General features: G+C 55.1%; 1 protein-coding gene across 1 annotated transcript in view; it reads left to right on the forward strand.

The window, feature by feature from the left end:
* The window catches only part of LOC148474553 (adhesion G protein-coupled receptor G1-like), a 374,935-nt gene that overhangs the window by 174,827 nt on the left and 181,974 nt on the right, over positions 1 to 18,134 (forward strand). The window contains exons 5-6 of the mRNA XM_088458431.1: positions 186 to 300; positions 406 to 531. Of these exons, the coding sequence (XP_088314557.1) occupies positions 186 to 300; positions 406 to 531 (241 nt within the window). The remainder of the gene's footprint in view (positions 1 to 185; positions 301 to 405; positions 532 to 18,134) is intronic.

Consider the following 18,134-nt stretch of genomic DNA (forward strand, 5'->3'; position numbering starts at 1 on the left):
ATAGCTGAAATCTGATTGGTTGCTATGGGAAACCTCTCCTCTTGTAACAACTCTCACGTTAGTAAATATGCCCCTAAGTCTTTATTGCGCTTCTCCATAGCGGATGTGACTTGGTGGCATCGGTACGATGGTTAGATGTGACTCTGCCACATGAGAGTAGAACCAGAACTGTTGTCTTGTTTCAGGCTGCGGCGATGGATCGATTCGGCGCTGTATCAGGTACAGTTTGATGGGGGCAGTCACCATTTTGGGAAGGGGTCTCTGGAGGCAGCGGTTTACAGGCTGGATTCTACTGATGTGGTGAGTGCCCCGGACCCCTTATCCTCAGCCTGAGTTCCCCCAAATCCTGTCATCATCTAATTCCATTGTCACATCCTGATCATACATTATCCTTCTCTTGTTCAGCTAAAATCTATTCCCAAGAGTCTGGGGGTCTCTCTACATTTCCCACCACAACTGTTAGAGACGGCGAAGGATAAACCCGCAAAGAGACTGCACGTGGTCAGAATCCGCGGCCGCGCCCTCTTCCAGGTGACCGTTCATTTCTCTGTGGTAGTACGTGTTCCACACATCACACAGTCCCTGTCCTATCCCGTCACACAGTCCCTGTCCTATCCCATCACACAGTCCCTGTCCTATCCCGTCACACAGTCCCTGTCCTATCCCGTCACACAGTCCCTGTCCTATCCCGTCACACAGTCCCTGTCATATCCCGTCACACAGTCCGTGTCCTATCCCGTCACACGTATCACACAGTCCCTGTCCTATCCCGTCACACAGTCCCTGTCATATCCCGTCACACAGTCCGTGTCCTATCCCGTCACACGTATCACACTGTCCCTGTCCTATCCTGTCACACTGTCCCTGTCCTATCCCGTCACACTGTCCCTGTCCTATCCCGTCACACACATCACACAGTCCCTGTCCTATCCCGTCACACTATCCCTGTCCTATCCCGTCACACGTATCACACTGTCCCTGTCCTATCCCGTCACACAGTCCCTGTCCTATCCCGTCACACTATCCCTGTCCTATCCCGTCACACTATCCCTGTCCTATCCCGTCACACGTATCACACTGTCCCTGTCCTATCCCGTCACACTATCCCTATCCTATCCCGTCACACACATCACACTATCCCTGTCCTATCCAGTCACACAGTCCCTGTCCTATCCCGTCACACACATCACACTATCCCTGTCCTATCCCGTCACACAGTCCCTGTCCTATCCCGTCACACTGTCGCTGTCCTTTCGTGTCACACTGTCCCTGTCCTATCCTGTCACACTGTCCCTGTCCTATCCCGTCACACTGTCCCTGTCCTATCCCGTCACACAGTCCCTGTCCTATCCCGTCACACTATCCCTGTCCTATCCCGTCACACTATCCCTGACCTATCCCGTCACACAGTCCCTGACCTATCCCGTCACACAGTCCCTGTCCTATCCCGTCACACAGTCCCTGTCCTATCCCGTCACACTATCCCTGTCCTATCCCGTCACACTATCCCTGTCCTATCCCGTCACACTATCCCTGTCCTATCCCGTCACACTATCCCTGTCCTATCCCATCACACACATTACACAGTCCCTGTCCTATACTATCACACACATCACACTATCCCTGTCCTATCCCGTCACACACATCACACTATCCCTGTCCTATCCCGTTACAGAGTCCCTGTCCTATCCCGTCACACACATCACACAGTCCCTGTCCTATCCCGTCACACTGTCCCTGTCCTATCCCGTTACAGAGTCCCTGTCCTATCCCGTCACACACATCACACAGTCCCTGTCCTATCCCGTCACACTGTCCCTGTCCTATCCCGTCACACTATCCCTGTCCTGTCCCGTCACACAGTCCCTGTCCTATCCCGTCACACAGTCCCTGTCCTATCCCGTCACACAGTCCCTGTCCTATCCCGTCACACAGTCCCTGTCCTATCCCGTCACACAGTCCATGTCCTATCCCGTCACACTGTCCCTGTCCTATCCCGTCACACTGTCCCTGTCCTATCCCGTCATACTATCCCTGTCCTATCCGTCACACATCACACTGTCCCTGTCCTATCCCGTCACACTGTCCCTGTCCTATCCCGTCACACTGTCCCTGTCCTATCCCGTCACACTGTCCCTGTCTTATCCCGTCACACTGTCCCTGTCCTATCCCGTCACACACATCACACTATACCTGTCCTATCCCGTCACACTATCCCTGTCCTATCCCATCACACTATCCCTGTCCTATCCCGTCACACTGTCCCTGTCCTATCCCGTCACACTGTCCCTGTCCTATCCCGTCACACTCTCCCTGTCCTATCTCGTCACACTGTCCCTGTCCTATCCCGTCACACTGTCCCTGTCCTATCCCATCACACTATCCCTGTCCTATCCCGTCACACAGTCCCTGTCCTATCCCGTCACACTGTCCCTGTCCTATCCCGTCAAACACATCACACAGTCCCTGTCCTATCCCGTCACACTATCCCTGTCCTATCCCGTCACACTATCCCTGTCCTATCCCTTCACACTATCCCTGTCCTATCCCGTCACACTATCCCTGTCCTACCCCGTCACACACATCACACAGTCCTTGTCCTTTCCCGTCACACACATCACACAGTCCCTGTCCTATCCCGTCACACACATCACACTGTCCCTGTCCTATCCCCTCACACAGTCCCTGTCCTATCCCGTCACACACATCACACTATCCCTGTCCTATCCCGTCACACTGTCCCTGTCCTATCCCGTCACACACATCACACAGTCCCTGTCCTATCCTGTCACACACATCACACTATCCCTGTCCTATCCCGTCACACATCACACTGTCCCTGTCCTATCCCGTCACACTGTCCCTGTCCTATCCCGTCACACTGTCCCTGTCCTATCCCGTCACACACATCACACTATACCTGTCCTATCCCGTCACACACATCACACTGTCCCTGTCCTATCCCGTCACACTGTCCCTGTCCTATCCCGTCACACTGTCCCTGTCCTATCCCGTCACACACATCACACTATACCTGTCCTATACTGTCACACACATCACACTGTCCCTGTCCTATCCCGTCACACTGTCCCTGTCCTATCCCGTCACACACATCACAAAGTCCGTGTCCAATCCCGTCACACTGTCCCTGTCCTATCCCGTCACACTATCCCTGTCCTATCCCGTCACACACATCACACAGTCCCTGTCCTATCCCGTCACACTGTCCCTGTCCTATCCCGTCACACACATCACACAGTCCCTGTCCTATCCCGTCACTCTATTCCTGTCCTATCCCGTCACACTATCCCTGTCCTATCCCGTCACACGTATCACACTGTCCCTGTCCTATCCCGTCACACAGTCCCTGTCCTATCCCGTCACACTATCCCTGTCCTATCCCGTCACACTATCCCTGTCCTATCCCATCACACATCACACTGTCCCTGTCCTATCCCGTCACACAGTCCCTGTCCTATCCCATCACACACATCACACAGTCCCTGTCCTATACTGTCACACACATCACACTGTCCCTGTCCTATCCTGTCACACTATCCCTGTACTGTCCCGTCACACAGTCCCTGTCCTATCCCGTCATACAGTCCCTGTCCTATCCCGTCACACAGTCCCTGTCCTATCCCGTCACACAGTCCCTGTCCTATCCCGTCACACTGTCCCTGTCCTATCCCGTCACACTGTCCCTGTCCTATCCCGTCACACACATCACAAAGTCCGTGCCCAATCCCGTCACACTGTCCCTGTCCTATCCCGTCACACTATCCCTGTCCTATCCCGTCACACACATCACACAGTCCCTGTCCTATCCCGTCACACTGTCCCTGTCCTATCCCGTCACACACATCACACAGTCCCTGTCCTATCCCGTCACACAGTCCCTGTCCTATCCGTCACACTGTCCCTGTCCTATCCGTCACACTGTCCCTGTCCAATCCCGTCACACATCACACTGTCCCTGTCCTATCCCGTCACACAGTCCCTGTCCTATCCCGTCACACTGTCCCTGTCCTATCCCGTCACACAGTCCATGTCCTATCCCGTCACACTGTCCCTGTCCTTTCCCGTCACACTGTCCCTGTCCTATCCCGTCACACTGTCCCTGTCCTATCCCGTCACACAGTCCCTGTCCTATCCCGTCACACACATCACACTATCCCTGTCCTATCCCGTCACACTATCCCTGTCCTATCCCGTCACACTATCCCTGTCCTATCCCGTCACACTGTCCCTGTCCTATCCCGTCACACTGTCCCTGTCCTATCCCGTCACACTCTCCCTGTCCTATCCCATCACACACATCACACTATCCCTGTCCTATCCCGTCACACACATCACACAGTCCCTGTCTTATCACGTCACACTGTCCCTGTCCTATCCCGTCACACTGTCCCTGTCCTATCCCGTCACACTGTCCCTGTCCTATCCCGTCACACACATCACACAGTCCCTGTCCTATCCCGTCACACTATCCCTATCCTATCCCGTCACACACATCAAACAGTCCCTGTCCTATCCTGTCACACTATCCCTGTCCTATCCCGTCACATAGTCCCTGTCCTATCCCGTCACACTATCCCTGTCCTATCCCGTCACACTATCCCTGTCCTATCCCGTCACACTGTCCCTGTCCTTTCCCGTCACACTGTCCCTGTCCTATCCCGTCACACTGTCCCTGTCCTATCCCGTCACACTGTCCCTGTCCGATCCCGTCACACTATCCCTGTCCGATCCCGTCACACTGTCCCTGTCCGATCCCGTCACACTGTCCCTGTCCGATCCCGTCACACTGTCCCTGTCCTATCCCGTCACACCGTCCCTGTCCTATCCCGTCACACTGTCCCTGTCCTATCCCGTCACACTGTCCCTGTCCGATTCCGTCACACTATCCCTGTCCTATCCCGTCACACTGTCCCTGTCCTATCCCGTCACACTGTCCCTGTCCTATCCCGTCACACTATCCCTGTCCTATCCCGTCACACTGTCCCTGTCCTATCCCGTCACACTGTCCCTGTCCTATCCCGTCACACAGTCCCTGTCCTATCCCGTCACACACATCACACTATCCCTGTCCTATCCCGTCACACTATCCCTGTCCTATCCCGTCACACTATCCCTGTCCTATCCCGTCACACTGTCCCTGTCCTATCCCATCACACTCTCCCTCTCCTATCCCATCACACACATCACACTATCCCTGTCCTATCCCGTCACACTATCCCTGTCCTATCCCGTCACACAGTCCCTGTCCTATCCCATCACACTATCCCTGTCCTATCCCGTCACACTATCCCTGTCCTATCCCGTCACACAGTCCCTGTCCTATCCCGTCACACTGTCCCTGTCCTATCCCGTCACACTGTCCCTGTCCTATCCCGTCACACTATCCCTGTCCTATCCCGTCACACGTATCACACTGTCCCTGTCCTAACCCGTCACACTATCCCTGTCCTATCCCGTCACACAGTCCCTGTCCTATCCCGTCACACACATCACACTATCCCTGTCCTATCCCGTAACACAGTCCCTGTCCTATCCCGTCACACTGTCCCTGTCCTATCGTGTCACACTGTCCCTGTCCTATCCCGTCACACTGTCCCTGTCCTATCCCGTCACACTATCCCTGTCCTATCCTGTCACACTATCCCTGTCCTATCCCGTCACACAGTCCCTGTCCTATCCCGTCACACAGTCCCTGTCCTATCCCGTCACACTATCCCTGTCCTATCCCGTCACACTATCCCTGTCCTATCCCGTCACACAGTCCCTGTCCTATCCCGTCACACAGTCCCTGTCCTATACTGTCACACACATCACACTATCCCTGTCCTATCCCGTCACACACATCACACTATCCCTGTCCTATCCCGTCACACAGTCTCTGTCCTATCCCGTCACACAGTCCCTGTCCTATCCCGTCACACTATCCCTGTCCTATCCCGTCACACAGTCCCTGTCCCATCCCGTCACACAGTCCCTGTCACATCCCGTCACACACATCACACAGTCCCTGCCTATCCCGTCACACTATCCCTGTCCTATCCCGTCACACTATCCCTGTCCTGTCCCGTCACACTATCCTTGTCCTATCCCGTCACACAGTCCCTGTCCTATCCGGTCACACAGTCCCTGTCCTATCCCGTTACACAGTCCATGTCCTATTCAGTCACACTGTCGCTGTCCTATCCCGTCACACTGTCCCTGTCCTATCCCGTCACACTGTCCCTGTCCTATCCCGTCACACTGTTCCTGTCCTATCCCGTCACACTATCCCTGTCCTATCCCGTCACACTGTCCCTGTCCTATCCCGTCACACATCACACTGTCCCTGTCCTAACCCGTCTCACTGTCCCTGTCCTATTCCGTCACACAGTCCCTGTCCTATCCCGTCACACTGTCCCTGTCCTATCCCGTCACACTATCTTTGTCCTATCCCGTCACACAGTCCCTGTCCTATCCCGTCACACAGTCCCTGTCCTATCCCGTTACACAGTCCATGTCCTATTCAGTCACACTGTCGCTGTCCTATCCCGTCACACTGTCCCTGTCCTATCCCGTCACACTGTTCCTGTCCTATCCCGTCACACTGTCCCTGTCCTATCCCGTCTCACTGTCCCTGTCCTATTCCGTCACACAGTCCCTGTCCTATCCCGTCACACTGTCCCTGTCCTATCCAGTCACACTATCCCTGTCCTATCCCGTCACACAGTCCCTGTCCTATCCCGTCACACAGTCCCTGTCCTATACTGTCACACACATCACACTATCCCTGTCCTATCCCGTCACACTATCCTTGTCCTATCCCGTCACACTATCCCTGTCCTATCCCGTCACACAGTCCCTGTCCAATCCCGTCACACTGTCCCTGTCCTATCCCGTCACACAGTCCATGTCCTATCCCGTCACACAGTCCCTGTCCTATCTCATCACACTATCCCTGTCCTATCCCGTCACACTGTCCCTGTCCTATCCCGTCACACTGTCCCTGTCCTATCCCGTCACACTGTCCCTGTCCGATCCCGTCACACTATCCCTGTCCGATCCCGTCACACTGTCCCTGTCCTATCCCGTCACACTGTCCCTGTCCTATCCCGTCACACTGTCCCTGTCCGATCCCGTCACACTGTCCCTGTCCTATCCCGTCACACTATCCCTGTCCTATCCCGTCACACTGTCCCTGTCCTATCCCGTCACACAGTCCCTGTCCTATCCCGTCACACAGTCCCTGTCCTATCCCGTCAAACACATCACACAGTCCCTGTCCTATCCCGTCACACTATCCCTGTCCTATCCCGTCACACTATCCCTGTCCTATCCCGTCACACTATCCCTGTCCTACCCCGTCACACACATCACACAGTCCCTGTCCTATCCCGTCACACACATCACACAGTCCCTGTCCTATCCCGTCACACACATCACACTGTCCCTGTCCTATCCCGTCACACACATCACACAGTCCCTGTCCTATCCCGTCACACACATCACACTATCCCTGTCCTATCCCGTCACACATCACACTGTCCCTGTCCTATCCCGTCACACTGTCCCTGTCCTATCCCGTCACACTGTCCCTGTCCTATCCCGTCACACTAACCCTGTCCTATCCCGTCACACACATCACACTATACCTGTCCTATCCCGTCACACACATCACACTGTCCCTGTCCTATCCCGTCACACTGTCCCTGTCCTATCCCGTCACACTGTCCCTGTCCTATCCCATCACACTATCCCTGTCCTATCCCGTCACACACATCACACTATCCCTGTCCTATCCCGTCACACTATCCCTGTCCTATCCCGTCACACTATCCCTGTCCTATCCCGTCACACGTATCACACTATCCCTGTCCTATCCCGTCACACTGTCCCTGTCCTATCCCGTCACACTGTCCCTGTCCTATCCCGTCACACTATCCCTGTCCTATCCCGTCACACACATCACACAGTCCCTGTCCTATCCCGTCACACTGTCCCTGTCCTATCCCGTCACACAAATCACACAGTCCCTGTCCAATCCCATCACACTGTCCCTGTCCTATCCCGTCACACTGTCCCTGTCCTATCCCGTCACACTGTCCCTGTCCTATCCCCTCACACTGTCCCTGTCCTATCTCGTCACACTATCCCTGTCCTATCCCGTCACACTGTCCCTGTCCTATCCCGTCACACTGTCCCTGTCCTATCCCGTCACACTGTCCCTGTCCGATCCCGTCACACTATCCCTGTCCGATCCCGTCACACTGTCCCTGTCCTATCCCGTCACACTGTCCCTGTCCTATCCCGTCACACTGTCCCTGTCCGATCCCGTCACACTGTCCCTGTCCTATCCCGTCACACTATCCCTGTCCTATCCCGTCACACTGTCCCTGTCCTATCCCGTCACACAGTCCCTGTCCTATCCCGTCACACAGTCCCTGTCCTATCCCGTCAAACACATCACACAGTCCCTGTCCTATCCCGTCACACTATCCCTGTCCTATCCCGTCACACTATCCCTGTCCTATCCCGTCACACTATCCCTGTCCTACCCCGTCACACACATCACACAGTCCCTGTCCTATCCCGTCACACACATCACACAGTCCCTGTCCTATCCCGTCACACACATCACACTGTCCCTGTCCTATCCCGTCACACACATCACACAGTCCCTGTCCTATCCCGTCACACACATCACACTATCCCTGTCCTATCCCGTCACACATCACACTGTCCCTGTCCTATCCCGTCACACTGTCCCTGTCCTATCCCGTCACACTGTCCCTGTCCTATCCCGTCACACTAACCCTGTCCTATCCCGTCACACACATCACAATATACCTGTCCTATCCCGTCACACACATCACACAGTCCCTGTCCTATCCCGTCACACTATTCCTGTCCTATCCCGTCACACTATCCCTGTCCTATCCCATCACACGTATCACACTGTCCCTGTCCTATCCCGTCACACAGTCCCTGTCCTATCCCGTCACACTATCCCTGTCCTATCCCGTCACACTATCCCTGTCCTATCCCGTCACACATCACACTGTCCCTGTCCTATCCCGTCACACAGTCCCTGTCCTATCCCATCACACACATCACACAGTCCCTGTCCTATACTGTCACACACATCACACTGTCCCTGTCCTATCCTGTCACACTATCCCTGTCCTGTCCCGTCACACAGTCCCTGTCCTATCCCGTCATACAGTCCCTGTCCTATCCCGTCACACAGTCCCTGTCCTATCCCGTCACACAGTCCCTGTCCTATCCCGTCACACTGTCCCTGTCCTATCCCGTCACACTGTCCCTGTCCTATCCCGTCACACACATCACAAAGTCCGTGTCCAATCCCGTCACACTGTCCCTGTCCTATCCCGTCACACTATCCCTGTCCTATCCCGTCACACACATCACACAGTCCCTGTCCTATCCCGTCACACTGTCCCTGTCCTATCCCGTCACACACATCACACAGTCCCTGTCCTATCCCGTCACACAGTCCCTGTCCTATCCGTCACACTGTCCCTGTCCTATCCGTCACACTGTCCCTGTCCAATCCCGTCACACATCACACTGTCCCTGTCCTATCCCGTCACACAGTCCCTGTCCTATCCCGTCACACTGTCCCTGTCCTATCCCGTCACACAGTCCATGTCCTATCCCGTCACACTGTCCCTGTCCTTTCCCGTCACACTGTCCCTGTCCTATCCCGTCACACTGTCCCTGTCCTATCCCGTCACACAGTCCCTGTCCTATCCCGTCACACACATCACACTATCCCTGTCCTATCCCGTCACACTATCCCTGTCCTATCCCGTCACACTATCCCTGTCCTATCCCGTCACACTGTCCCTGTCCTATCCCGTCACACTGTCCCTGTCCTATCCCGTCACACTCTCCCTGTCCTATCCCATCACACACATCACACTATCCCTGTCCTATCCCGTCACACACATCACACAGTCCCTGTCTTATCACGTCACACTGTCCCTGTCCTATCCCGTCACACTGTCCCTGTCCTATCCCGTCACACTGTCCCTGTCCTATCCCGTCACACACATCACACAGTCCCTGTCCTATCCCGTCACACTATCCCTATCCTATCCCGTCACACACATCAAACAGTCCCTGTCCTATCCTGTCACACTATCCCTGTCCTATCCCGTCACATAGTCCCTGTCCTATCCCGTCACACTATCCCTGTCCTATCCCGTCACACTATCCCTGTCCTATCCCGTCACACTGTCCCTGTCCTATCCCGTCACACTGTCCCTGTCCTATCCCGTCACACTGTCCCTGTCCTATCCCGTCACACTGTCCCTGTCCGATCCCGTCACACTATCCCTGTCCGATCCCGTCACACTGTCCCTGTCCGATCCCGTCACACTGTCCCTGTCCGATCCCGTCACACTGTCCCTGTCCTATCCCGTCACACCGTCCCTGTCCTATCCCGTCACACTGTCCCTGTCCTATCCCGTCACACTGTCCCTGTCCGATTCCGTCACACTATCCCTGTCCTATCCCGTCACACTGTCCCTGTCCTATCCCGTCACACTGTCCCTGTCCTATCCCGTCACACTATCCCTGTCCTATCCCGTCACACTGTCCCTGTCCTATCCCGTCACACTGTCCCTATCCTATCCCGTCACACAGTCCCTGTCCTATCCCGTCACACACATCACACTATCCCTGTCCTATCCCGTCACACTATCCCTGTCCTATCCCGTCACACTATCCCTGTCCTATCCCGTCACACTGTCCCTGTCCTATCCCATCACACTCTCCCTCTCCTATCCCATCACACACATCACACTATCCCTGTCCTATCCCGTCACACTATCCCTGTCCTATCCCGTCACACAGTCCCTGTCCTATCCCATCACACTATCCCTGTCCTATCCCGTCACACTATCCCTGTCCTATCCCGTCACACAGTCCCTGTCCTATCCCGTCACACTGTCCCTGTCCTATCCCGTCACACTGTCCCTGTCCTATCCCGTCACACTATCCCTGTCCTATCCCGTCACACGTATCACACTGTCCCTGTCCTAACCCGTCACACTATCCCTGTCCTATCCCGTCACACAGTCCCTGTCCTATCCCGTCACACACATCACACTATCCCTGTCCTATCCCGTAACACAGTCCCTGTCCTATCCCGTCACACTGTCCCTGTCCTATCGTGTCACACTGTCCCTGTCCTATCCCGTCACACTGTCCCTGTCCTATCCCGTCACACTATCCCTGTCCTATCCTGTCACACTGTCCCTGTCCTATCCCGTCACACAGTCCCTGTCCTATCCCGTCACACAGTCCCTGTCCTATCCCGTCACACTATCCCTGTCCTATCCCGTCACACTATCCCTGTCCTATCCCGTCACACAGTCCCTGTCCTATCCCGTCACACAGTCCCTGTCCTATACTGTCACACACATCACACTATCCCTGTCCTATCCCGTCACACACATCACACTATCCCTGTCCTATCCCGTCACACAGTCTCTGTCCTATCCCGTCACACAGTCCCTGTCCTATCCCGTCACACTATCCCTGTCCTATCCCGTCACACAGTCCCTGTCCCATCCCGTCACACAGTCCCTGTCACATCCCGTCACACACATCACACAGTCCCTGCCTATCCCGTCACACTATCCCTGTCCTATCCCGTCACACTATCCCTGTCCTGTCCCGTCACACTATCCTTGTCCTATCCCGTCACACAGTCCCTGTCCTATCCGGTCACACAGTCCCTGTCCTATCCCGTTACACAGTCCATGTCCTATTCAGTCACACTGTCGCTGTCCTATCCCGTCACACTGTCCCTGTCCTATCCCGTCACACTGTCCCTGTCCTATCCCGTCACACTGTTCCTGTCCTATCCCGTCACACTATCCCTGTCCTATCCCGTCACACTGTCCCTGTCCTATCCCGTCACACATCACACTGTCCCTGTCCTATCCCGTCTCACTGTCCCTGTCCTATTCCGTCACACAGTCCCTGTCCTATCCCGTCACACTGTCCCTGTCCTATCCCGTCACACTATCTTTGTCCTATCCCGTCACACAGTCCCTGTCCTATCCCGTCACACAGTCCCTGTCCTATCCCGTTACACAGTCCATGTCCTATTCAGTCACACTGTCGCTGTCCTATCCCGTCACACTGTCCCTGTCCTATCCCGTCACACTGTTCCTGTCCTATCCCGTCACACTGTCCCTGTCCTATCCCGTCTCACTGTCCCTGTCCTATTCCGTCACACAGTCCCTGTCCTATCCCGTCACACTGTCCCTGTCCTATCCAGTCACACTATCCCTGTCCTATCCCGTCACACAGTCCCTGTCCTATCCCGTCACACAGTCCCTGTCCTATACTGTCACACACATCACACTATCCCTGTCCTATCCCGTCACACTATCCTTGTCCTATCCCGTCACACTATCCCTGTCCTATCCCGTCACACAGTCCCTGTCCAATCCCGTCACACTGTCCCTGTCCTATCCCGTCACACAGTCCATGTCCTATCCCGTCACACAGTCCCTGTCCTATCTCGTCACACTATCCCTGTCCTATCCCGTCACACTGTCCCTGTCCTATCCCGTCACACTGTCCCTGTCCTATCCCGTCACACTGTCCCTGTCCGATCCCGTCACACTATCCCTGTCCGATCCCGTCACACTGTCCCTGTCCTATCCCGTCACACTGTCCCTGTCCTATCCCGTCACACTGTCCCTGTCCGATCCCGTCACACTGTCCCTGTCCTATCCCGTCACACTATCCCTGTCCTATCCCGTCACACTGTCCCTGTCCTATCCCGTCACACAGTCCCTGTCCTATCCCGTCACACAGTCCGTCCTATCCCGTCAAACACATCACACAGTCCCTGTCCTATCCCGACACACTATCCCTGTCCTATCCCGTCACACTATCCCTGTCCTATCCCGTCACACTATCCCTGTCCTACCCCGTCACACACATCACACAGTCCCTGTCCTATCCCGTCACACACATCACACAGTCCCTGTCCTATCCCGTCACACACATCACACTGTCCCTGTCCTATCCCGTCACACACATCACACAGTCCCTGTCCTATCCCGTCACACACATCACACTATCCCTGTCCTATCCCGTCACACATCACACTGTCCCTGTCCTATCCCGTCACACTGTCCCTGTCCTATCCCGTCACACTGTCCCTGTCCTATCCCGTCACACTGTCCCTGTCCTATCCCATCACACTATCCCTGTCCTATCCCGTCACACACATCACACTATCCCTGTCCTATCCCGTCACACTATCCCTGTCCTATCCCGTCACACTATCCCTGTCCTATCCCGTCACACGTATCACACTATCCCTGTCCTATCCCGTCACACTGTCCCTGTCCTATCCCGTCACACTGTCCCTGTCCTATCCCGTCACACTATCCCTGTCCTATCCCGTCACACACATCACACAGTCCCTGTCCTATCCCGTCACACTGTCCCTGTCCTATCCCGTCACACACATCACACAGTCCCTGTCCAATCCCATCACACTGTCCCTGTCCTATCCCGTCACACTGTCCCTGTCCTATCCCGTCACACTGTCCCTGTCCTATCCCCTCACACTGTCCCTGTGCTATCTCGTCACACTATCCCTGTCCTATCCCGTCACACTGTCCCTGTCCTATCCCGTCACACTGTCCCTGTCCTATCCCGTCACACTGTCCCTGTCCGATCCCGTCACACTATCCCTGTCCGATCCCGTCACACTGTCCCTGTCCTATCCCGTCACACTGTCCCTGTCCTATCCCGTCACACTGTCCCTGTCCGATCCCATCACACTGTCCCTGTCCTATCCCGTCACACTATCCCTGTCCTATCCCGTCACACTGTCCCTGTCCTATCCCGTCACACAGTCCCTGTCCTATCCCGTCACACAGTCCCTGTCCTATCCCGTCAAACACATCACACAGTCCCTGTCCTATCCCGTCACACTATCCCTGTCCTATCCCGTCACACTATCCCTGTCCTATCCCGTCACACTATCCCTGTCCTACCCCGTCACACACATCACACAGTCCCTGTCCTATCCCGTCACACACATCACACAGTCCCTGTCCTATCCCGTCACACACATCACACTGTCCCTGTCCTATCCCGTCACACACATCACACAGTCCCTGTCCTATCCCGTCACACACATCACACTATCCCTGTCCTATCCCGTCACACATCACACTGTCCCTGTCCTATCCCGTCACACTGTCCCTGTCCTATCCCGTCACACTGTCCCTGTCCTATCCCGTCACACTAACCCTGTCCTATCCCGTCACACACATCACAATATACCTGTCCTATCCCGTCACACACATCACACAGTCCCTGTCCTATCCCGTCACACTGTCCCTGTCCTATCCTGTCACACTGTCCCTGTCCTATCCCATCACACTATCCCTGTCCTATCCCGTCACACACATCACACTATCCCTGTCCTATCCCGTCACACTATCCCTGTCCTATCCCGTCACACTATCCCTGTCCTATCCCGTCACACGTATCACACTATCCCTGTCCTATCCCGTCACACTGTCCCTGTCCTATCCCGTCACACTGTCCCTGTCCTATCCCGTCACACTATCCCTGTCCTATCCCGTCACACACATCACACAGTCCCTGTCCTATCCCGTCACACTGTCCCTGTCCTATCCCGTCACACACATCACACAGTCCCTGTCCAATCCCATCACACTGTCCCTGTCCTATCCCGTCACACTGTCCCTGTCCTATCCCGTCACACTGTCCCTGTCCTATCCCCTCACACTGTCCCTGTCCTATCCCGTCACACTATCCCTGTCCTATCCCGTCACACTATCCCAGTCCTATCCCGTCACACGTATCACACTGTCCCTGTCCTATCCCGTCACACAGTCCCTGTCCTATCCCGTTACATTATCCCTGTCCTATCCCGTCACACTATCCCTGTCCTATCCCGTCACACGTATCACACTGTCCCTGTCCTATCCCGTCACACTATCCCTGTCCTATCCCATCACACACATCACACTATCCCTGTCCTATCCCGTAACACAGTCCCTGTCCTATCCCGTCACACACTTCACACTATCCCTGTCCTATCCCGTAACACAGTCCCTGTCCTATTCCGTCACACTGTCCCTGTCCTATCGTGTCACACTGTTCCTGTCCTATCCCGTCACACTGTCCCTGTCCTATCCCGTCACACTATCCCTGTCCTATCCCGTCACACTGTCCCTGTCCTATCCCGTCACACAGTCCCTGTCCTATCCCGTCACACAGTCCCTGTCCTATCCCGTCACACTATCCCTGTCCTATCCCGTCACACTATCCCTGTCCTATCCCGTCACACTATCCCTGTCCTATCCCGTCATACAGTCCCTGTCCTATCCCGTCACACAGTCCCTGTCCTATACTGTCACACACATCACACTATCCCTGTACTATCCCGTCACACACATCACACTATCCCTGTCCTATCCCGTCACACAGTCTCTGTCCTATCCCGTCACACAGTCCCTGTCCTATCCCGTCACACTATCCCTGTCCTATCCCGTCACACAGTCCCTGTCCCATCCCGTCACACAGTCCCTGTCCCATCCCGTCACACACATCACACAGTCTCTGCCTATCCCGTCACACTATCCCTGTCCTATCCCGTCACACTATCCCTGTCCTATCCCGTCACACACATCACACAGTCCCTGTCCTTTCCCGTCACACTGTCCCTGTCCTATCCCGTCACACTATCCCTGTCCTGTCCCGTCACACTATCCTTGTCCTATCCCGTCACACAGTCCTTGTCCTATCCCATCACACAGTCCCTGTCCTATCCCGTTACACAGTCCATGTCCTATTCAGTCACACTGTCGCTGTCCTATCCCGTCACACTGTCCCTGTCCTATCCCGTCACACTGTTCCTGTCCTATCCCGTCACACTATCCCTGTCCTATCCCGTCACACTGTCCCTGTCCTATCCCGTCACACATCACACTGTCCCTGTCCTATCCCGTCTCACTGTCCCTGTCCTATTCCGTCACACAGTCCCTGTCCTATCCCGTCACACTGTCCCTGTCCTATCCCGTCACACTATCCTTGTCCTATCCCGTCACACAGTCCCTGTCCTATCCCGTCACACAGTCCCTGTCCTATCCCGTTACACAGTCCATGTCCTATTCAGTCACACTGTCGCTGTCCTATCCCCTCACACTGTCCCTGTCCTATCCCGTCACACTGTTCCTGTCCTATCCCGTCACACTGTTCCTGTCCTATCCCGTCACACTGTCCCTGTCCTATTCCGTCACACAGTCCCTGTCCTATCCCGTCACACTGTCCCTGTCCTATCCCGTCACACTATCCCTGTCCTATCCCGTCACACTGTCCCTGTCCTATCCCGTCACATTGTCCCTGTCCTATCCCGTCACACACATCACACAGTCCCTGTCCTATACTGTCACACTATCCCTGTCCTATCCCGTCACACACATCACACTATCCCTGTCCTATCCCGTCACACTGTCCCTGTCCTATCCTGTCACACTATCCCTGTCCTATCCCGTCACACATCACACTATCCCTGTCCTATTCCGTCAAACTGTCCCTGTCCTATCCCGTCACACTATCCCTGTCCTATCCTGTCACACTGTCCCTGTCCTATCCCATCACACAGTCCCTGTCCTATCCCGTCACACAGTCCCTGTCCTATCCCGTCACACAGTCCCTGTCCTATCCCGTCACACAGTCCATGTCCTATCCCGTCACACTGTCCCTGTCCTATCCCGTCACACTGTCCCTGTCCTATCCCGTCACACAGTCCCTGTCCTATCCCGTCACACACATCACACTATCCCTGTCCTATCCCGTCACACTATCCCTGTCCTATCCCGTCACACTATCCCTGTCCTATCCCGTCACACTATCCCTGTCCTATCCCGTCACACTGTCCCTGTCCTATCCCGTCACACTGTCCCTGTCCTATCCCGTCACGCTGTCCCTGTCCTATCCCGTCACACTATCCCTGTCCTATCCCGTCACACACATCACACAGTCCCTGTCCTATCCCGTCACACTATCCCTGTCCTATCCCGTCACACTGTCCCTGTCCTATCCCGTCACACTAACCCTGTCCTATCCCGTCACAGACATCTCACAGTCCGTGTCCTATCCCGTCACACTGTCCCTGTCCTATCCCATCACACTGTCCCTGTCCTATCCCGTCACATTGTCCCTGTCCTATCCCGTCACACTGTCCCTGTCCTATCCCATCACACAGTCCATGTCCTATCCCGTCACACAGTCCATGTCCTATCCCGTTACACAGTCCATGTCCTATCCCGTCACACAGTCGCTGTCCTATCCCGTCACACTATCCCTGTCCTATCCCGTCACACTGTCCCTGTCCTATCCCGTCACACTGTCCCTGTCCTATCCCGTCACACTGTCCCTGTCCTATCCCGTCACACTGTCCCTGTCCTATCCCGTCACACAGTCCCTGTCCTATCCCGTCACCCACATCACACTATCCCTGTCCTATCCCGTCACACAGTCCCTGTCCTATCCCGTCACACACATCACACAGTCCCTGTCCTATCCCGTCACACTATCCCTGTCCTATCCCGTCACACTATCCCTGTCCTATCCCGTCACACTATCCCTGTCCTACCCCGTCACACACATCACACAGTCCCTGTCATATCCCGTCACACTATCCCTCTCCTATCCCGTCACACTATCCCTGTCCTATCCCGTCACACAGTCCCTGTCCTATCCCGTCACACTATCCCTGTCCTATCCCGTCACACAGTCCCTGTCCTATCCCGTCACACACATCACACAGTCCCTGTCCTATCCCGTCACACTATCCCTGTCCTATCCCGTCACACTATCCCTGTCCTACCCCGTCACACACATCACACAGTCTCTGTCCTATCCCGTCACACACATCACACAGTCCCTTTCCTATCCCGTCAAACAATCCCTGTCCTATCCCGTCACACGTATCACACTGTCCCTGTCCTATCCCGTCACACTATCCCTGTCCTATCCCGTCACACATATCACACTATCCCTGTCCTATCCCGTCACACTGTCCCTGTCCTATCCCGTCA

This window comes from Taudactylus pleione, unplaced genomic scaffold (assembly GCF_031769625.1).
Source record: "Taudactylus pleione unplaced genomic scaffold, aTauple2 ptg000832l, whole genome shotgun sequence".
Taxonomy (NCBI): Eukaryota; Metazoa; Chordata; class Amphibia; order Anura; family Myobatrachidae; genus Taudactylus; species Taudactylus pleione.